General features: G+C 38.6%; 2 protein-coding genes across 5 annotated transcripts in view; one reads left to right on the top strand and one right to left on the bottom strand.

Annotated features, from left to right (window-relative positions):
* NCBP2 (nuclear cap binding protein subunit 2) overlaps positions 1-23,315 on the bottom strand; it is a 208,717-nt gene that overhangs the window by 128,310 nt on the left and 57,092 nt on the right. Inside the window, exon 8 of one of the 4 annotated variants that reach the window (XR_007627965.1) lies at positions 11,056-11,673. The exons of the other annotated variants lie outside the window; for them this stretch is intronic. The gene's annotated coding sequence lies outside the window, so the exon portion shown is untranslated. Of the gene's footprint in view, positions 1-11,055; positions 11,674-23,315 lie in introns of those variants that run through there. 4 annotated transcript variants of the gene reach the window in all.
* AGTR1 (angiotensin II receptor type 1) lies at positions 1,497-22,552 on the top strand. Its single transcript, XM_050308588.1, has 3 exons — positions 1,497-1,596; positions 6,675-6,792; positions 20,862-22,552. The coding sequence occupies exon 3, from the start codon at positions 20,915-20,917 to the stop codon at positions 21,992-21,994; it is 1,080 nt and encodes a 359-aa protein (XP_050164545.1). The 5' UTR covers positions 1,497-1,596; positions 6,675-6,792; positions 20,862-20,914; the 3' UTR covers positions 21,995-22,552.

Genomic DNA, 23,315 nt, shown 5'->3' with positions numbered 1-23,315 from the left:
GGCACTGCAGAGGCCTGAGTAGTACTCATCAGCAAATGGCTTCTAGTCCCTGTCATGGTAAACCTGTGAACATGTACATAGTTCATCCTTAGAAGATCTCTCAGCATGACCTCTACAGAGAGGAAGCCAATTACCAACTCCCCAAGCGGTAGGAGGGCAATGTGCTACCAATATAGACTGCACCAGTCCTGACTACTCTTCTGATGAAAATGCAGATGATTTTTCTTGTCACAACATAAATAAGATCAGGGCAAAAGATTATGTCACAGGTGACATAGTGCTTCCATGTAACACACTCATGGCCCATCAGACACAGCCTGGAACAAATGACTTTATGTAATGTGCCACAGTTCTGGATTTCTGTCTGAATCTCTGGTTTAGCTAACAGACTTTCAACAAACAATTACAGCCAGACAAGATCTTACTGATTATACGTGTGCAGATGCTGAAAAACAAGTTGTTACTGCAGAATCCAAATGTTTTCTCTTGATTTCTCCTCTCCTACAACTATCACTAAGTATCCTAATTACTCTTAGCCACCGTAAAGTTATATTGCCAATCATTGAAGGATATTGCCATCCTAGGTCATGCCTTTCTTAAGCAGGCCTTCAAAAAGACATAAAGGATATAAAAAGGTTAGGAAGCAATCTGCAGCTGGGCACTTTCCACTGGAAGCTTTATCTCTGTTCATAACTAAGATGTGATGACCCTACAGTGAAATGTAACTTCTGGAATCCTGTTCTTGATGAACATGACAATCTAAGAAATTCTGCCTGAAAAGTTGTTCCCTGTCTTGTTTACCAGATCAACAGAGAAACAAGCAAAATCCCCTATACACAAAATTGGTTTTTTAAACGACAGCAGTGATGTGAAGAGCCCTCCTAGGACATGTATTCCAAGGGGGTTTAACATACCTGTTTCCTCTCCCCTTTACTCCCAGAGAACAAAGTCTGCCAGATTTATTAGGCAGTTATATATTTATTGCAACTTCATTAGTGGTGATCGGAACATTTCAGTTGTGCTCAGAGGAGGCCTGGGGGATTCCTCGAGAAATTGGAAATGTTTGTAACCATTCGGATCCCTTCTTCAGAAAGTTGGAGGCAAAGGGAAGGAGGTGCACCCCTCGCCCCATCCCCGCAGCCTCTGCAGCACTCCAAGGTCCCCGGCGCTGGCTCTGCCCTGTCCAGTGCCAGGAGCCAGGGTGAGCACACCCCCGACCTGCCCGTCACCCCCGGATCCCCATCCCTGCCCGCCACCTCCGCACCCGCGTCGGGCGGGGGATCCGGCTGCGGGCGTTCCGCCGGGCGGGGAAGGGCAGTAGGAAACGGGGAAAGTGGGAGGGAGAAGGGTCAGAAGGGTCCATCCCGGCAGATGGGTGGGGAGAGTCAGCGGGCGAGCTGGGCTGTGCCGCAACGCCCCTCGCTATAAACAGAGGGGCCGCGCTTGGAACGGGAGGAGCGGTGAGGCCGGGAGGGAGAGCGGCCGGAGCCCAGCCCAGCCCAGCCCAGCCCAGCCCAGCCCAGCCTAGCCTAGCCGGGTGCGGTGCGAGCGCTGCCGGGGCTGAGCCGCCCGTCGGCGGGCGCTGCGCGGAGCCAGGTAAGCGCGAACCTCCCGCGGGCGCGGAGCGGCCCCTGCGCGCCCCCGCGGGCTGTGCCCCGCACCTTCGCCCCGGCGGAGGGAGAGCGTTTGCGGTTTGTGGCACAGCCTCCTGCTGAATTTATACTTTGCTTACATAGCGTTGGCAGAGAAAGGCTCAGCCCCGGACAGAACGCGGACAACTTAAGCCCCGTGCCCTGGCTTGCCCTTCGAGGCCCGCTTGCTAAGCCCGCACCACATAATTTTGGAGGTAACTGAGCGTCAGACTCACAGCCATGCCGTGTGTAAGCGCTCGTGTCCTGTCTACACTTTGAGGAGAAAGCAGAGGCATCCTTTGTCAGAAGGCACAGCGCTCAGAGCAGTAACAGCACCTCACCATCTCTGGTGATCCCGTCAACCTACAAAGACCAGCCCTCTGACCTCTGGTCAAGATCAGATTCAGATGAGCAATTAAATTATTATTACTGTGCTAAGCTCATGATCGAAATTAATCAAAAGTCACCAAAAGTGATGCTCATGATTTTTGAGACTTGGGTAAACAGTGCAGGTTTTTTCAGTCTAACAGGCAATGCAACTTCCACCAGTTAGCAGCAAGTATGGTTTTCATCAAAACTGTGTAGCATAGACTTTCCATAACCAGATTTATCCTTTTTCTACAGGGAAAAAAAAACAAAAACAAAAAAACAAACAAACAAAAAACAAACAAACAAAAAAAAAAACCACAAAAAGGCAATCTACTATCAGAGATCAAATTTTAGTTACTAAAAGTTAAATTGCTCCCCTTCCTTTTTTTTTTCTCTCCTTCCCCCCTCCTTTTTTTTTCTTCCTGGCATTAGCGAGTTTCCAAACTTCTTGGATTCACACGGGACTAGAGTTCTTCAGCAAGTTCAGGGGAGATCCTGTAACATATTTACTGTCCTTCCACTCTCTATGCATTAAAACACAATGTTACCAGTTATTTACGGGCACAAGCCCTCCCTGTATTCTTCCAAGTAAATCAGCTGGTGTATCAGTAACTCAGTCAATCAGATCACGATGTGTACAAGCAGTAAATTACAGCATTGAGTTACACCTATTTCTATACTTCTGCAAATCCCCTAGAATTAATGAGATGTATGCCAATAAGCGACAGCAGGATTCTGCCCAGAGCATGCTACAGTTCACTGTAAATTTCCATCACTTCCAAAAGTAGCAGTACTTGTTTGGATTGTGTTGTGTTGCATAGCACGGGACAAGCTAGTAAATGGGTTCAATAAAATCACAAGGTGAGGGTCAAGAGAGATTTTTTGTTTAGGGGAGGCATCTTTTCTTTTCACTTGCATGAACACAGAGCTAACATGATTAGATTTTTGTCTGAATAGGAGGATTAAGTATGGCCTGAAGCAGGTAATTATCATGATGATGTAGAAACGCTCTTTTAGGTCTGTTTTAGTGTCAGACAAATGTTTCATACTCCTGACTATGGCAGTCCATTTTGCTTGTTGCCACTATAATCTTTTAAATTACAGCATCTTTCAAAAATAAGAAGTGCCCCTACAAATTAGGCTTTTACTCATATATTAAGTTCAAATATATGCCTTTCCAAATGTATTTCTGTATTTCTGTACACTTTTCCCCTCTACAACTTGAACTGCATAGCAGAAAAAAACCAGTTATAATTATTGAGTGCTTCCTAGTTTATGTTGCTAAACTGAAAAAGTGGAGTGGCCCTGTACAATTATAAGAAGTCACATTTATCACTGAAGTTGGATATAGCTGAATTAATTGTCCCCTTTTGTCATAGTAATAGATGGAAACAGAGTTAATTTTCACAGAGGAGGAGAGTAGAAGTGCACCCGTTTCCAATGGTGTAAGGTGTTCCTGCCTTCCTGCTTTGACATAGTACCTTGTTTGGGATGGACAGCATGTGCAAACTGCAGCTAGAAGTTACTGGTTTAAAAGGCAGCAAATACCAGCCTGGAACGCCAGTAACCTTGTAACCACTGCAGAAGCGAGGAGAGTGCTGCCTTTCAGTTTCAAACATCACAACTCAACAACCTGCTTTCTACAGTCTTAGAAAGATGATGCATGATAGTATTTGCGTTACCTGCTGAAGGAATAATATTATCTTTAATGGTATTAAATATCAGTAAATGTATCATGTTTCTTTTTGTTATTTGTTGTTCTATAAAAACAGAGGCAGATGCAGAATGTAAATGTGGTGATTTATTTACACTTTCTAGAAATGTATGGACTGACATGGAAATAAATATCAGAGCTAATGCCCATTAAAAAAATTTTACTTCAGATAATGGGCACTAACTGCATTTTTCTACTTCTGAGTTTTCTGCACTGTGGTCATTTTATCCTCCTATGTTTGTTAAAGGAGTGTATTTAGATAGTCCTTTTCTCTGGCACTGCCTGTTGTTCTGTACCACAGTCACAGTAATTAATATGGTAATTTAAAGTCGCATAAATTACAAACTCATTACACTGTCCTAGTTAAAATCCTGTATATACAAAGGTATAATGATAGTTGAAAATATTTTAAGCAGTCATAAATTACTCCTACTTTCTCACTACTTCTCCTTTTCCTCTGAACCTTCTTGCATTCCAGAAGCTACTGGTGTCACCAGTAGTATTCATAACCTCTCCTGTGGCTATAACTGCCCAAATTTTAGGGCTCCTAATCACACTGTGAGAAGCATCTAACTGTTTGAGTGGTTGGCACGTGTCTGTCCCCTGCACCTCAAGTCTACTCTTCTATGTGGATGAGTTAATAAAAGGTCGTGTTTGGTCTTGACGTGGACAGAGAATATGGATTTTTATGCATTCCTTTAATTAAATACTATGTCCAACTTAATAGCCCCTGGTGGTCTAGGGGGTAAAGGCGCCGCGCTATCACCGCGGAGACCCGGGTTCGATTCCCGGTCAGGGCCACTCCCGGGCAGGTGGGGCTCGTTAGCCCTTAAAGGCAACCCACCTACGTCCTAAGGACCTCACTGCCACCGTCCAAGCTCGCTTGGCCCCGGCAGATGAACCTTAGGATTAAAGGGTGGGCTCAGTTCCGCGCACACTGTGTCTCACCTAAAAAATCCAATGCGCAGGCTGGAAGGTGGAAAGACCTTCCCCGGATCTTCGCTCGCGAAGACTGGCCATTATTTTTTATTATGTCCAACTTGCATTACAGAGTTAATCTGGTGCTTTTTTTTTAGCTGAATTTAATCATTATCTTCCAGGAGACCACCTCAGTAAGAGGAGAAATCAACTACAATTTAATTTGGATATGTTAAATATAATGCTGAGTTGGGGAAATGGGTTATCAAGATTCATCGACCTACAAGTAGATTTGCTTGGGCTCTATATTAGATACAAGAAGGAAAGCGGTCAAATGGCCAAGTCAGGGAAAGGGTGGTGGACAGCAAAGCAAAGTATACCCATCCTCTATTTCTGATAGTAATGCTGGCAACACAGCAACCATCATCTCTCTCCAGGAAGAGAAGTATTAGCTCAGAATCTTTTCAGAATTGCAAGCACAGTCAGGTTGAGAGCTTACAGCTAGAAGGACTGGGTCAGGGTATAGCCTGGCCACTGAAGACCCACAACAGTCTGCTTGTAGGCTCTATTGCACGTTTAGCTAAATCTCTAGCCCTTGGGTAATCTTGGTTCAGTTTTAAGCCTTATCTAGCTTATTGCCTCATGCTCTCAGTTGCACAACAATTCCATCAGAAATGCAGTGACACAGATATTTTGTTTTACCATGTGTTCATCTCAAACATTAATTAAGAATTTTGAGGTATTCTTGGATAGCAGTTAAGATTTTTGGACAGTTAGTCCTAAGGGTGACCGTGGTATTCTTAAGAAGTCAGCCTCTGCACAAGTAGGATCAGGTTTGAGAACCTAGGTAAAGTAAAATGGCAGAATGTCACCAAGAAAAATTTTTAGAAATCTCATGAAATTCTGAAAACAGAATTAAAAATGTGGATCACTTATGAAAAGAGGGAAATGTGGAGGGAAGACTTACATTGTTCTTTTCACTATTGTAGGATTAGTCTTTGCAACACCAACAGGAATAAAGAGGTTGCTGTTGCTGAGGATTGAACCTCAGCTACTTACCTGGAATTAACTTTTATGCATAGTTGAAATCCTTGCATGTAAACACAAGGTGAGTTCAAGTATGTTTGAGAGTTTGAGTAGGTGGCAACCTCATGTTCAGAGATGTACAGACCTCATTAGGCAGAGTCACTGCAGCCTGAAGAACAGAAAACCTTCAGCAAAACTAATTTCAGTGGAGTTGAGGCTGTATATAAGAAAGTTACTAACCACAGTATCATTTTCTGTCTCCTGATCCTAAACACCCTGCAGTGAAAAGCAACCCAGCAAGCTTTTGCTAATGACAGTTTTTCTTTTAGTTTCACTTCCATCAGTAAATTTTTCTTTTAAGATCACTTTCACCAATAGACAGTGCACTTCTACTCAGAGAACTCATACCATGTTCTGTACCATCTCCTAAAACTTATCCCTTGCCAAAAAAAAAAAAACAAACAAAAAAAAAAAAACCAACCAACCAAACAATTGCCCAATGTACCATAGAAGAATCTTTGCCAGTTTTTGCCCATTTTGGTGAATTTAAAAAATTTGACAAATGAGGAGAATTATGGTACTTGTACTTATTTTTTTTACCTCAGCTATACAAAGAAATAAAAAAAGGTTATCTTGACTATAAGTCCTAGCTGTGATTGCTTGAAATGAAGCACAAATGGAATAGAATCGCTGGCCTAGTCATTTATGGTCTTATCTTCAGAAAAATTATGGATTATACTAAAATTACTCTCAACCTTCAAGTGAATTGCAACTAAGGACGGAAAAAGATAATGCTCCAAATGACATGCTGTTGGTATTCTCTGTTGCACCATTATGTGAAAGAACTACAGGTTTTGGCCTTTCAGGTCTCTTTTGCAGTTTTCATTCCATTTGGGTTTTGTTTGCTAGCAAAACTGTCCAAGTATTCACTATATAACAACGCTAGCTAAAATGCTTGGTTACTATTTGTGGTGTTTATCACTTTTTATTGTAGCTGAGTAGCATTTCTCTTATAGGCACAGAAAACGGGTAATAACTGAAGACAACCTCACAGTAGGAAAGTGAGATCAGACTGGCAACGCATCCGTGAGTGGCATGATTGAAGACAAGACAACAAGCAGGCTGCAGCAAAAGGTAACTGGCAATATCTAAGGAAACCAGTACTGAATTTGGGCAAGGTCAATATTTAGACAGTATTTCACTGCTTGAGTTGAAAGCTATAATTGCAGCTATGGCCAGAACAAAGAATGATTTAACAAAACTTCTAATTTCAGCTAATTCACCTATTCCTTTCTTTACTTCTAGGTCATTCAGGTTTGTCAGCTACTGATAGATCCTTGGCTAGTGGAATCTAATAATCAGTAGATGTATTACAGGAACAGAAATAGAGAATAAAACATTATTCCTGAATCCACTCTGTTTTCTGAAAACAGAGGATATGCTGAACAAGAGTACCTCAGCTTTTCTAGCCCAGAAGAACCCATGCAAATAGTAAAACATTCCAGAAAACCTCAGAACAGCTGTACTTTCATGTTTAGGGGCCTTACACAGGGAGAAAAATGCATTAGTTAACTTCTCTAAAAAATGTTCCTTTGGCAGTTATCCTCCATTTAACCCTCCTTTAGCATCAACACAGGCCAGCCAGAGCCTTCACTTGAGGCAGACAGCAGGTGATGTACAAAGATGCAGCCTGAGCTTGTTTATTGAGAAATCATGCATGCCCCTCCCAATCTAATTTTATAGGATGTATGTTGTCTTTTCATCTTTTTCTTTATAAACTACTATTGATTTTTTTTATTTCTCCTTTCTTCCCTCATTCTTGTTGCCCAAGCCCAAAAGTTTTTACAGTTTTACTTTCTGCCCCCGCAGAGGGGAGTTAGTCTGCTACCACTGGAGTTGCTCAGAGTTTTCTCCCACCTCAGGCTCTTTACTTGATGTACAACAGTTAGAAATTGAAAGCATGGAGCAAGAATCAATATATATTTGCAATGCAAGACTCAAGCTCTGCTGTTAGATTTCTGTCTTAATTGTTTCGGTTTTGTTATGAGCAGCTTACTGTGATTAGACAATATAGTTTTTCTCAAATTAGGTAAAAAAATATTCCTTCACCTATGGGCTTCCTAAAAAGTACTTCAAAGAAAAAGGGTTTAAAAACACATTGCCTTCAAATACATTTTATGATGCTGCTCCATGTTCTTAAACACACCATCAAAAAAAAGCCACGTAGTTACAGGACAGCCACACATCCAAAGATTTGCACGTGAATTTTCCTAGCACTAAAGTAAAGCTCATGTAGCTTTGGGAGAGCACAGTACTACTCTTTCCAGGCTTCTGTGCAGTTTTTTGCTTGAGAACCAAGACTGCACTTCCTTGAAGATGTGATATATGTGATATACTGATTCACAGTATCATAGCATAGCTCCCTACAGCTGTAGCAGCTGCCTTTTTTTTTCGCTGCCTCTGTGGATGGTCCTCAGGACCCACAAGGAACATCTCAGGACAGCAAAGAGAGTTCACCAATTAATTTTACTTCCACAATACAACAATAAATTTTACTTTGGAAGAAAACAGGAAACAAGCTGTACAAATTTGGCAGAACATCTATTTTGGTATCATTCTATTAAGTGTGCCACCTTCCAGACAAAGCACTAAGTACCACAGTAACCCATTTTTCCGTGGGTAATATATTATAATACTTTCACACTGACATGGATTAAGGTGTCTGTGTTTGACCTTTCCTTCTCTTTGATTAACCCCTTAGCAACTCCCTAGTCTAATTGATTTTTACAAAACTCACGAATACTTTGCTTGTCTTTATACCTGTTTTCTCAAATTTTCTGCTAGTTCTCATAATAAGCTGCCCTTAACAGGAGTTTTGTGCAAGTGAAAGCACAATTGGGCCTCTGTTTTCTGTGTTATACTTACAGTTACAATGATATATACTTAACAGTTACAATGATACTAACTTCTCTTGGACTTAGCTGCATTAACATTTTAAAAGATTTTTTTGGTCTGAATAAACTCTTGTACTTTGCCAGTTCCTCAGACTGGGTTTTTTTCCTTTCTGCCATTGGTTCCCTTTTTCTGATCCTAATGAGCGATTCATTAAGCCTCCATGCTGATCCTTTGCTTTTAATCTTTTAACTTTTCCCTCCAGGCTGTTCCTAACATTCTCATTTAAGGAAGAAAAGTCTTTTGTGAGGGGTATTGCTGTTGTGTGATATTTTCCCACTGTAAGGATGTCTAAGTTAATTAAATAATAAGAAAAGTAATCAAGTGTCTCAGTCAGACACAGTGAACCAAATCCTATTACAGATTGGTGAATTTTGACATGTGGAAGACAAAGCTTCCTCTGAACTAAGGTGTCGAAATCTAACATCCATTTTCTGGCACAGAAATCCACAGTACATTTGCCTTTGCTTGTTCAGTAAGACAAATACTATTTGTCAGCTTGAAGTCAAAAGAATAAAGGTGTTTAGTGCAAGGTTTGCTTTCCTCAGAGCCATAACACTGACTAGTGGGAAAATATACGGAAATCAAAAGCCATGGTATTGGAAAGGTAGCAATAAATATTCCATATTAGTTGATTTAGTTAATGTGACAGACTCGTGCTGGTATATCTGTGTCCACATAGGCATGGTGCATCTGCTCATGTGCTTATACTTGAGTTAATGTTTTCATTACTCAAAGCAAAAGATTCTATTACTCACTTTGACCATATTGGTGGAAAGCAACAGGAATGGGATTCATTAGAGGATTTTAGAGAGGGAAAGTCTTTTAGGTAACAATATGCAACACGAGCTACTCTCAGCCAACTCATCTAACTTCCATTAGATTAGAAAGTGGAACACTTCTGTTTGACGGAAGTCTCCCCATTTCTGGAGTAGAAGCAGAGAATTTTAAGTGTTTCTCTCCCACTTTCTCACATATTAACCATTATTGCAGATGAAGATAACTATATTGCTCTGCGCAGTGCATTTCTAGAGCTTGTTAATAATTAATTTACACTTGTCTTCTGTATTTGGGGGGAAAGAGGGGGGTTAGGGTGGGGAATATCACGTAAAAAAAGAAAGTGCATCCTGCAGAACAGACTGCACATTAAGCCTGTAAAGCTCTTGGGTGCATCATGGCCCCAACCTGGTAATTTAGCTTAATGGCAGGACGATGTTCTTTTGAGGATTACTATATAGGTAAGGCTTCATACACAGCAGAATGTTGCCATGTATGTCAAAATGCTACTGATTTGCTTTACAACTTTGAGCAAATCTACATATGTAAGCTCTCATGTGGCACCTTTCTTACTGGTTTACAAGAAAGTACAGATAGGCAGTTCCTTGTACCAGGAAAGTAGAAGTAAAGTTATTTTGCAGAGTTTGTTGCTTATCACGTTATTATCTCACCTTTAACTAAGGAAAGTTGTTGAGGAATGTAAACTGAATACACAACGTTAACTTTTGCATCTTCTGGCTTACCAGAAGAGTTATGTGGCTCTAAGAGAGTGGCAAATGACACTGTGGTCTCTAAATAAAGTAAACTATCGGGACAAAGCAAGGAAGCCTCTATTTGGACTAACTGGAAGTTCCACAAAGAGGTCCTATCACCTCCCAGCTTTGTCTACAATGTTATTAGCTGTGTCCCTTACCCTTCTTCCTAGAAACATCTTTGCCTAGAGGAAGCAACAGAAACATAATTAAAACATCACTTTTGGTAGATTTATACTAGTAACACCCCTGATTGAGTCTTTCACAGTAAAGCTGTAAAACAGATAAAGGCCAAAGATGCAGAAAAATTTTCTCCTAGAAGTAGAAAGTGGTTTGGTTCATGAGGAAGCAATTGCAGCTTTGGCCTTTCCTTTCCCTTTTCTGTTGTGATCTCTGCCAGCAACAGAGAAGGTGCTCACAGTGATTACATATTGCTGTGGGTATGTCACTAGTGCATTAACCATTTCAGAACACTATCATTTCTAATTCAGATGCATGAAATCCCTTTTTCTGCAAAATTATTAAAAACTGCAATTATAACCAAGAGTTTAAACTTGTATAAATTTTACCCAGAGGCTGGTAAGTATATACTCACTGACCTCGCCCAGTATCTTTCCTCAGCCTGGACTGTAATACCGTTCTTACAGCCAGTCCTTATCTGGCTATACTGCTTTGGATTCTTTTTTCTACCTCCCTATTACTATACTTATTTTCCATCCATTAATGACATATGACCATTTTATTATTTTTACATTCTTAACAGAATTTAAGAGATGTTTTATCCTTTACCATATTTTATTTCTTCCTGGACCAAAAAGCAAAAGCAGCCCAGGTTTCATGACCAATACGTTTCATTTCCCACACATTACATGGCAGTACAGCTATCCATTATAAACAACAAGACAGAACCATTTACCCTTGTCATGGACTCATCTCAGTTAATAAAAGCTGAGAGTCTTCCTGGTGGGAGTCAGGGGAGTCTAAAGAAGTGAACAGTGTACCCATTGCTTCTCACAACTGCCTGTGAAAGTAGCACCACATCCCTGCAGAAAAAGAATCTGTGTTGCAGAAATTGCTCTGGCCAACAGCCACGTTAAGTGATCCACATTTCTAATATATTAGTTTTCAAATTAAAATACAACACTGTTTTAGAATTTTATATCCTGCAAAAACTGTGAGAAGGAGCCCATACATACACATATTCTGACATGTCCTGGAGTCAGTATCAGGATAACAGTTTGCAAGCAAGGACTTCCCATGAGTCACCTTGGGACCTCCAGGTTACGTCTAGAGCTGCAGTTATTGTCTTTATAAATTCAGATACTGTTAAAACCAGAAATACAACAAGCTAATTACCTAGATGTCTCTCTGTGCGGCTCAGAACATCATCTCTTCCTTAAACAGCAACAGCAGAGAAAGGCTTTGTCTTGCATTCATAGCAATTTATGGAAGCAGCCTTTATTCCTCCTAAAAGTCCACTCTCTAGGCGACAATTGCCTTCTACTGGACCATGGCAACCGCTGACTAAGAAGATCTGGACAGTGAAAATTAAAAATTCTTTCAGTGTTGGATTCACAGACATTCATTTCAGCAAGAAATAAGAATGACCAGAGTCCAGTGATACTCAAAACAGCAGAGAAAATGTCTTGGAACCCCTTACTAAGCTTCGCATGCGTGAAATCACAGTAATATAATAGTATTTATCCTACCAGTTGGGAAGGGAGAAGAGTTGTTGTTACTGCTATTTTTTGCATACTAAGGAGGCACCCACAAGCTTCAGTGGAGAGGACAGGTTAACAGATACATGAAATGTCCAGGAAGTCAAATTGTGATTTTATATATGATCTGAAAGGAAGTGAGATACCTCACTCATTGCATCTGATCTCTGTTGTTAGAAGTAGGCATGACAAGGGTTGCATTCAGCAGTGCTTTTTATTGCAGTAAGGTTTTTTTTCTCTCTTACCTCTCCACAGAGTTTTTAATATAAGTCCGAAATATAGATCTGGATCATGCCCAGAATTAATGTACATTCCCTTACTTCTCACGTTCGAGGATTTCATAGTAGAAGCTTATGGTTCAGTCCTTATGGAAACAATGGTGCCAATGGGAATCTTAGGTGTGTGGTCAGGTGTCCAGAAAAGTGTAGGATGTGCAATGTGGTGTAATTAAAACAAAAATGAAACAGAAAAACGATGCCCCAAAAAAACAACCAAACTAAAAGAAACAAACAAAAACCCCACATACAACTTTAAAACTTCTTATTCCATGAAACTAACCTATCAGAATAGAAACGTAAAAATTCATCAAATTATTTCACTCGCACTTAACAAATCTGAACTTGATTTCTCTCTTTTATTAAAAATGATCACATGGGGCACACTATATTTTATATAGGCAATTCCAACTGCAATAAAGGAAATGTGTTAATCCATTCATTTACTATCACTCAGAGAAAGTAACCGTGCAGCACATAACCTTTAACAGCTCAAACTAATTTTTATTCGTTCTGGGACTTGATGGCTTAATTCTTGTTAACTATTGACTCTTTCAGGTACTTTCAAATACCCTAAAGATACTTCATAACCAGGTATCAAATCTGAAGTTATGAACATGCAGGAAGATGTATATGCATACTAAAATAGTAGCTTACATTATGCTGTCATTCAAAAATCTTTTCATGTTAATGCTGAAAACCCTAGAAATTCTAGTCCTACCTTGATCTGAAATAGCTTTATTTTTTCTTTTCCGGCATCTAATGTGCAGTAAATGACATTGTTAGTGATATGAGGAGATGACACGTCCCTGAGAAGCAGACATTAGGTTAGCCTCCTGATTATTGATCATTTTTATCTTCCAGAAGAGTGTCAATCTTCCTTTTTGGTAAAGTTAATGGCTAGAACAGAGATGCAAAGATCCATTCTGGATTGATGATGGTAGTTAATGTCCTTGTTTCAAAGTCTTAATACGTCTAAGTGTCTTCAAGTCTCTTTTAGCAAAAAGGGCAATTCTTTACCCTGTGGTATAAACAAGAACAGGGACTGCCTCCTACTATAACAACTAATTTTCACATTTAAAAAGTAGTTCAGCCATAGGTTTAGTAACCTAGATAAGGAAAAGGGATCTTCATTCCTGTCAAGGCAGAGCGACCAAGGTGACAGGACACGCTGAGACTCGTCTTTCAGACATCTTTTCTGAAGCTTAGCATTTTGATGTTTAATTTCAGTTTAGTACTGAAATAGAAGTATTAATCTAGAAATATATTTTACTTTATTTAAGTATCTTTTCAGTTTTAAGTTACTGCTCTCTGGATAATTTCATATTCACATGTCTTAAAGTTTTACAATACTTAAGATGTATTAAACACCAGAGAATTTGTAACACATTCATGCAGCCTTGGTCAAAGAAAGAAAACATTATCTCTGATGGATAAAAGTGAAAGAAAGAGACGAGAAAATTAGGTAGAAAAGTCTAAAAGATCTGGACTATCATGTACACTGTCAAGCCAGAGCCAGCAATGTCTAAAACCACCACATCACTGATCTTCCACAAGAGATTAAAAATGCTGACAGTGTTTTAGAGTACAGTTCTACATGTATTGAACCCAAGAATGTTTTCCCTGCCCTTACAAGCAGAGAAAACAAAATTATGTGTGTATAGAGGAGATCAGTGTTTACTTTGAAACTTAAAGCTGGAGAATTCTAAAAATTAAATCTATAAACTAAAAGAATTAGACTTACTCTAAACCAAAAGTCTTTTGGCTAACTATAGAGAGTGCCCTGTGGATCTGTCAGTCAATGAATCTTGTACAAAGAACCCCTTAATCACTGCTATACTAGCATTTGCTAACCCACTTAAGTTCTAGTGAGATTGAGAAACTCTAGTGAAGTTGAGCAATCCTTTCTTGGCATTAATATCTCAATTAAAATTTTATAGAAATATGTAGATCAGGATTTCCCAACTTCTTGGAAAAAAACCCCATACACGAGGAGGGAATTGGTATAGTTAGCTTTGTTCAAAGAACTAAGTAGTAGGAAGAAATGTTTCAAATGTTTCTGGACTCTCTAAGTACTATGAGAGTGTATGCAAACAATAATCCAAACTTTCCCCGCTACTGCCACTGTTGACATTATAACAGTGTGTTATGGCATTGTAGGCTGTTAAAAAGGACAGAAAAATTGTCACATATTACACTGTTGTATATTAATGTCCCCAAAATGTACTTGGAAAATTTTATTCATCACTCCACAGCCGCATAAATTAGTGATTTAGAAGTGGTCTTTCACTTACGCCAATTTTTGCCTCATCAGTTTCTAATGCAAAGTGTGTAAGTGTGTAAGATTAGATCTCTTTATTCTTTGTTTTAAATCTAACCAACTGCTTGCTGGCTTTCTATCTCTATATATCCCTTCTATTCTAAGTGCTCCTATTTTTAGCAGCTTCAAGATATAAACGTTGTATGCCCAAACATCCCTTAAGTGCATTGAGATACACTGACCCTGTATAACCCCTTGGACATAAATATCAGTCATCTGGTACAGAACAATAGAGTACATTTTTTGGTTCTAATTTGCTCATCTACTATTTTCAATAAAATAAATGTCATCATAACAGTGACTGCCTTTCTTCTCTATCTGATTTAAAAGCTGTTTGTCCCTACTAGCATTAGGGAAATATTCAGGTAAATCAATAGTTTGAAACAGAATAACACCATTATGCACTGACGCTGTCCAAAGGGATAATGACAAATCCAAGTGTATTAGTAAAAGTGGGGGTGAGGGGTGGTGTAAAAAGTGTTAAATATGCTTTCATTTTCAAATTATTAAATTACTTGTAATTTGTGAAATATGCACACCATTTGGATAACAAAATGCGTATGCTCATGTTACCTTTCGATTTCCAAAAATTCCTTAAATTGCTTTTAAAAAAAGTAGTTCTGAAGTGTCAATTGCAACAATGAAATATCTTCCTTCAAAACTGGCTGATATCTGGAAAAAGCGTTGTATGATTAACAACATGCCTAGTTAATTTTAAAATAATCTTTTAGATGAATGAGTAGATGTTGCTACTTTTCCATCTGCATTATTAAAGTAAACTATTCTTTTCATCTCTTTGAAAATACTCTTCTTAATTTGTCTCAGAAACTTTAGAGAATTTAAGATGCGTATGTCTTTGAAAAAATAAGATATCAGGATCTTATTCTGTGACTTACAAGTGCAAGAATTGGACTGAAGGCTAGCAAAAGCAGGAATTTGCTAGAATAGAGGAAATTGGACATAAACTAGTAAACAGTAAAATGAACCGAAAGTAGTTCACCCTGGTATATTATATTTACAGAAATGCAATAGTTCAATTATAGGTATTTTGCATTGTGTTTGCATCTTAAATAATCTTGAAAGAAGGGGTACTTTGAAAACTGATGGTACTCGAGTATAAAACATATCAATTTTCTTATTTTAAGGTGGGAAATACAGACCTCTAGTGGTCGAAATCTGTATCATGTGGGTTAAACTTCAAAGCAATTTAAATGCCACTGTACTTCGCTCTGTTGTTTTCCTTTGCATGTTCCTCCCCTATAATAATTCAATATCACTCTTACACCCAATTCTACTGTTCAGAAATGCCACAAGGACTGATTTTTCCCAGAGGAAAAAGCCCCTTCATCTGTCCCTTTTTCACATAAATTTTATGACAGAAACTGTGTAGTTGAAAGATACTTGGGAAGTCAAGGGAAAACTTATGAAAGTAGTCTAGGAGAACAAAAAGAAGAGAGATGTTGATTCTTTCCAGAATAAACTCTGAAGCCATCATGCAGAAGGACAGACTCCTTTGAAGTGTGCTGGAGGAAATAAATAAATAAATAAATAAATACAGAGAGGTTCTTACAGAGAAGGTCAGAATACATAAACAATTCACATTTACAAGGCAACAGTAACTGATCTTCTGCTAGCACAATTTAGGTTTTGATGTTACAGAAGAACCAGACCCTAGAAGGATTATGGGGAGTTTATTTTCCATCTACATAGAGCTAGCAGAAGCTAAGCAGGCCAGCTTCAGTGTTTGCAAGGGGAAGCCACAAAGAATCCACATATAGGTTAGAGAATTAAAAAGATAAATTCTTTTAAATAAATTTTAAAAGCAAACACCACAAAATTAACATCAATTTCAATAGACTGGCAGCTGCCTCTTGAGGAACTGACCAGGAGAACAGCTGTTAAATGGAAATGCATAGCCCAGTACAAGGTTCTGCAAGTTCTGTTTGTTCTCATGTCAGACCCCCTCCTGATCCAAAATTGCAAAAGCAACAGCCAGCTTGACAGCCACTAACACAGACCTTCTGAGGTTTGTTTTCTGTTCTTGGTGTTGATGAACTGATGAACAGTGTCTGGTGTTATACTACCTATCCCAGTTCCTTTTCAGCAATCTTTCGATTTTTTGTCATTTACCATGAAGTCAGATGCTGACCCCTGTGGAAGATGGTGGCAGTGATGACAAGAGCACATTGTAATGCCACCATGGTTTGAATTACATACCTTTGCTTGCATTTCTCTTTCCCTTCACAGTTCACTTGTCAACTCTGGATTAAAAATACTTAGGAAAGCCATGAGTGGGGAATGCAGACTATTAGTAATAGTAAGAGAAATAAGAGTTAAGAGAAAGGTAAACGCATGACTTCACAGTGGTAATGCTCAGGAACTCCAGGAAAGCAGAAAAGGTGCTCAAGTATGTGTGTGAATTAGAAATAGCTATATTCACCAAGACCATGAGCATAAAGGGTTTTTTTCTGATGGATAGGGAAAAAAACCCAAAAGACTGTGCAATAAAGGATGTGTGTCATTACTTTCTCAGCAATTAGAAAAATGAGACAGAATAAATTAGGAAACGGGGGGACTAAATGATCAAGATAAAGGAGAAAGTTTATGCCACCAGAAATAAACATAGCTAATACACTGAACATATTGTTCCAAACATTTTTAATTCTCTCTTTTCCCTGTGCAATAATTTTATATAAAAATAAAATACAGCATCCTATTAAACATGGAAATATCTTCTCATTTGTAAGAAAAGCAAATAACCCACCTACCTTCAGAAGAGAAAAAGCTCACATTACCTAATGATAAGGTGGCTAAACCATGGCAGAGTTGGTCAGCCTGAGTTTATTTAATCTTTGCAAAAGCAAATATCAATAGCACATTTTTGTTTAAAATCTGACTTGGGGCACCTGCTTACCTATTTATAGCTAATGAAGTTCTCACAGAAAGCCACAGTCAGTTCTGGCTTATCTTTCAGTGGGCAAAGAGCTGTTTACCTTGCATAAACCCAGCATTCCTTGTTTCCACAGGCAGTTTAATTAGGATGCATGTTCAGAACAGAAGCAATGAAAGGAGTGTTAAATAATAGTTGGTAGAGCAGTCTGAAGCATTTCATTATCAGTGACTTATTATAATCATTGTAATTAAAAAAGATAAAAGGTCAAACAGGACAGTAACATACAACAGGCGTTTGCTGCTCACCAGATAACTTGTTTTAGATTGATGTCACCACACCACTCACAGTCGCATCAATTCAGTCCTCTTAGAAAAAGCTCCTTGTGTATCAGCCTTAAAATGATCCAATTATCATTATGTTAACACAAGTCATTTGAGATGCTTTACATGGAATTATCAATGTGCACAATTTCAATACTTGCACTTAACTGGCCAGTGCATTTAACCTGCTCTGGTGAATTCTGGCAGCATAAAGCTGTACCAGCCATCTATTTTGGTAATGATATTAAAGAGTCTGCAGTTCCTTCCATGTAGAAGTATCTGCTTTGCATAAAATATATACAGTCTTATACAGGTAGATCAAGGTATCATACTATTTCTTGACAAATTCCTGATTCTTCATAGGGATTGTTCTGCCTTTTTTACTTTCCAAGAGTTGCAGAATAAGCTCAGAGAATTCAATACCTCAGAGTGCCAGACACAAGTTTCCCAACACAGTTATTTTTTTGTTTATTTTAACACATCTCTGAAAATGTAATATAATCACTGTTCCACTTTCTTGAAAGAACATATGCTACTAATTAGCATCAACTAAAGTTCCTACTGACATGGAACAGTACAGGTCACCATGTGGGTAGAAAAGGGAATTTGGAAGCAAAACAAAAAGATACACTAAAGGGGTGTATGAAGCAACCACGAGAAAATTGCCTTGGCATCTACCATTGCACAGAATCAACCCCATCCAACAGGCAATATTCACAGTCAGCTACTTTTGTCTTAGACACTGATACTGTCTCTTAGTACACACAGACCAGGATATTCCTGCCAAATAGTAACAGTGACTTGTTAATCTAGTCACAGGCAAAGGTCTTGCTCAGCCTTAATTAGGCCCTGATCTAATTTATCGCAAGTTGAACTTGCAGTGGTGATTTTTACACTACAGTTTCATACTACAAAGTTCTGGGCTGTAATTTTAGTGGGTATATAAGTGAGCAAAGACTGTAAGTGAACACAGAGGACCAGCATGCAGCATGTAGCTGGGGCAAGTCAAATATTGCCAGACCTTGATGTTGCATAACCTATCAGTTATTCTCTGATATGAAGAAAAAAATAGTTTTTTTCTTCTTGGACTCTTTCTCAACCAAGGGATGAGATAAGAGGATTTATCTTGAAATCTTTTTATTGTGGTTTCCCTGTCCTAGGGTAGCCTGACCTTCTACAGAGCCAAACACAATGTATTTGAGACTTGGCACAGTTTGAAAGCCAGGTTTTGCTCAGGCGGTACTACAGTGCCACATGTGATGAGAATGACCCCCACCCTTTAATGTGTTGTCTTTATTTGCTTGACTTCTTAATTTCTTAAACAGTGCAAAAGTAGCTGATGTAATTTTGAGGCATCTACAGCAACTGAGGAAACAAGGCTCACAGATTCACAGAATGAACTGGAGAGACTGGGGAAGTGTTGCATGGCACATCCTGATAAAGGCTTTAGTAGTTGCATTTTACTAGTTATTCCAAACTTGACAGAATTAATCAAGAACCTGAATATTGAAATTACCCTCCTAGCTTATCAAGGCAAACATATAATAGAACATGAGCTAAGACAGAGATATAAGAAGTCTTTTAAAAGCTAACAGAGCCAAAGGGTGACCTCACTCACAAGATGCTGCCTGCAACCTGCATTCTGGGTTCAGTTCCTGGCCCCATCTTAGACTTCCTCTGTGTGCTTTGCTGAAACATATCTATGCCTCACTTCCCTATTAAAAACACAGTCCATTTGGAGTAAGATTTGTCTTCCAACGAAAGTCAAACATTAAACACAGTAGCATTCTGGACTTAACAGGAATGTCAGTGCTGAACCACTCAAATAATGAGCAGCCCCTGTAACAACATAGCTGGTGTATCTGTAACAATGGGCATCTCTTCCTTCTGAAAGCATCTGTACTGCCTGAGGTTTTAGAGTGTGTCTATTTAGCTATGTAAAAGTGACTTACACTCATAAGGGTTTTGTTCGCTGTTTGGGATTTGTTTTGGTTTGGTTTTAAAGCCGAAGTATTTCATTTGATCTTTGCCTGAAGCAGCACAACTTGGGTTTGGCTGACAGCTGTCAGGAACTTGCAAACAGCAATAAACTGTGTGATAAGAACTATTAATTTTTAAATTTTTTTAAAATATCCACTATTTTTGAGGGAGGACTATCTGGAGACTCTGGAAAATATTTAGTATCAGAGTCAGTTATACCATATGACCTGCTCTCTAAAGTCTTAAGTCATTAAATAAGAAAATGATTCTTGCAGAAAACACAGGTCCTGGCAAACCCAATAGGTGCCGTGTAAAGGAGATTACATACCATTGCTGCACCCTTAATATGGTCCAGAAATAGAACTTCAACTTTTGGATACATAAATATGTCAGTAACTGAAGAAGTAATATAAATTGTTATTCCTCCTTGCACCCTTCTTAAACTCTTTTTACAGTTGTTAATGTGCAGTGGATTAGCACATGTCTGGATTTTCATTGATTTTTTTTTTCCCCCCTCACTAGTAGTTAAATACCATAGTTCCAAGCCAGATGGGGAGTTAGGTAACCTCTGAATATTTAAGGTATTTATGGTACAACAGTATTATGCTGTGTGAGTGTTTTCATCTTTCTCTGTGATATAAAAATTGTCTCAAAAAATTATGTATAGAAAAAATTTCTAGTGATTCACCTCAGAGATACAAATGAGTAACCCAAATTCACTTATTTTCTTAATGCATTACACTCCGTATTTACATAATTAATTAGTATTCAGAGTGCTTAAGTTTAGGTTCTGAGATATAGGAATAACTTTGCTCATTAGATATGTCACCTATTTATGGAAAGAAAATAACCTAAAGACTCTTTTGAATTTATAGTTATCTGCTATTTTCAGTCTCTCATTATTTTTGATATATGCTCACTAACCAGTATTATTTTAAATTGGAACTTTGTTAATTGAAAGAAGTTTGTTAGATTTCATTTGTGTTAAAAAGAACCTAACATTGTTCATCTAACTCCCAACATTCTTACCTCTGTATTATTGTGCAAAGTCTGTATTAAAACAGGTATTGGTTGAGAAAACACTTGAAGATGGCTTATTTTTCAATTCCAAGACTGACACATTGTGTCAGACACAAAATCTTGAAATTCAATTGAAACTTTTTAAAAATCTAATCCCTATCATGAGTACTACTTTCTTCGTCTTTTCCCCTCCTAGGTGTGAGCTTCATACTTTATCCCTGAAACTAGGTAACAGCTGAAGAGATCAAAATGATTCCAAATTACTCCACTGAAGAAACTGTTAAAAGAATCCACGTCGACTGCCCCGTTTCAGGGAGGCACAGTTACATCTACATTATGGTTCCGACCGTCTACAGCATCATCTTCATCATAGGCATATTTGGGAACAGCCTGGTCGTTATTGTCATCTACTGCTACATGAAATTAAAAACAGTGGCCAGCATCTTTCTTCTAAACCTGGCACTGGCTGACTTGTGCTTTTTAATAACTCTGCCCCTCTGGGCAGCCTACACAGCCATGGAGTACCAGTGGCCTTTCGGCAACTGTCTGTGTAAGTTGGCGTCAGCGGGGATAAGTTTCAACCTCTATGCCAGCGTGTTCCTGCTCACGTGCCTCAGCATCGACCGGTACCTGGCCATAGTGCACCCGGTGAAGTCCCGAATCCGCCGTACCATGTTTGTGGCCAGGATAACCTGCATTGCCATCTGGCTTCTCGCCGGCGTGGCCAGTCTGCCCGTCATCATCCACCGCAACATCTTCTTTGCTGAGAACTTGAACATGACAGTCTGTGGCTTTCGGTATGACAACAATAACACGACGCTCCGGGTTGGATTAGGTCTGTCCAAAAATTTGCTGGGCTTTTTAATTCCTTTTCTGATCATATTAACAAGCTACACCTTAATTTGGAAGACCTTGAAGGAGGCATATCAAATTCAGAAAAATAAGACTAGAAATGATGATATATTTAAGATGATTGTGGCAATAGTGTTTTTCTTCTTCTTTTCCTGGATTCCTCATCAAGTGTTCACTTTTCTGGATGTGTTAATTCAGTTACATGTAATAACAGACTGCAAAATCACTGATATTGTGGACACGGCTATGCCCTTCACCATTTGTATTGCCTACTTTAACAACTGTCTGAATCCCTTCTTTTATGTTTTTTTTGGAAAAAACTTTAAAAAATATTTCCTCCAGCTAATTAAATACATTCCACCAAATGTCAGCACACATCCAAGCCTAACAACAAAAATGAGCTCCCTCTCATATCGGCCAACAGAGAACATACGTTTGCACACTAAAAAAACTGCTGGGCCTTTTGACACTGATTGATGCGTTTTGCAATGCACTTACTTTGAACAACCTTGTGTACGAAGCAGCAAGAATGGCAAGACTCATCTGCAGTCCTGAACATCACAGCTTACTGCTCATTACAGAGGCATTAGATCATCTTAGAGAAATCAGACTGTAAAGGTTTAGCAGTTGCCTTCCATTTTACACCATGAAGAGGACTGCTTGGTTTTCATTCTGTTTTTCTTTACTGAAAGCAACATAAATGGTGGACAGGCAAGTCAGAGGTCCTGCCAGCATCCTGCTGTTTACTCAGAACTACAAAAGAAGGGTACAGAAAACTCCTATCTTAAGTTCAGAAGTGTTTTAAAAGGAAAAGCTTGTATAAATTATGTGAAATACAAAGAAGCTGTTTTGCATACATGTGAGCTATTTTGTTCATGGAGTTGGTGGAGCTATGTTGCTTGTTGGTGTTTTTTAATGACATAAATGTCCTATCTTCATATTTATAACATATTTTCAAATATATTCTATATAGAGAGGCCCAATTTTAAACTCAAATGGAAAATTAACATCCTTGAAATTGGTCTCATTCTGATTCATGCTACTATTTTTCTCTTTTTTTTTTTAAATGGTAATTTTTTCATAATAATATATGCAATAAAATGCAGATTTATTTATTAAATATAGAGGAAATATATTTTTAGATTTATATTCCTACTCATACATTTCAAACATTGCTTCAGAAATGTACATTTATATCCCAGTGTGTATCTTTATAGTAGTTTAAAAAATAATCATATGTGCGTGCACACAAAAATGGGGTTCACTCAGCCTTCCCTCCTGATAAGCTACACTGCCTTTGAAGAACATTACATACAGAGGGAGTTAACTCCATAGTCTATATGACCAGAAGTAAAATTCTGTATTTGAAAACATGAGTTCTGGGAAAAAGCTGATCAGAAAACATCAAACTATTTTTGTATAAGAACCAAGGCATTCAGTGAGAGAAATGACCAAATAATCAAATCTACTTAGTTTTTCAAATTCCTGCATATTTAGTAAACTCACATTCTGAGAAGCAAAAACATGACAATGCTTATATATCAGTTTAACTAACAACACTCTTAGTCCCATCACAAAACATCCAAGATCAAACTTTACTCTTGGCTTTTATGGAGTTTCTCTCCATTTATATGAAACTGTGCCTAGAGTATTTGCTCCCTGTACAACCTTTTTTATGTGTATGGAAAAATTCAAATTTATACTAGCATAAATCAGAACTAAAATCCGGCTTGAGCTCTCAGCACAAATTGGGGGGGAAGGTAATAATCACTGTAGGAAGTTTCAACTAATGATGTCC

This window comes from Myiozetetes cayanensis, unplaced genomic scaffold (genome assembly GCF_022539395.1).
Source record: "Myiozetetes cayanensis isolate MyiCay16 unplaced genomic scaffold, myiCay2020 scf13, whole genome shotgun sequence".
NCBI lineage: Eukaryota > Metazoa > Chordata > Aves > Passeriformes > Tyrannidae > Myiozetetes > Myiozetetes cayanensis.
Note: the sequence above shows the minus strand (reverse complement) of the source record. Positions and strands in the feature narration are given on the sequence as shown.

What these genes read in the sequence shown, in the direction of transcription:
- AGTR1 (XM_050308588.1), top strand. Translation starts at nt 20,915, where the DNA reads ATGATTCCAAATTACTCCACTGAAGAAACTGTTAAAAGAATCCACGTC.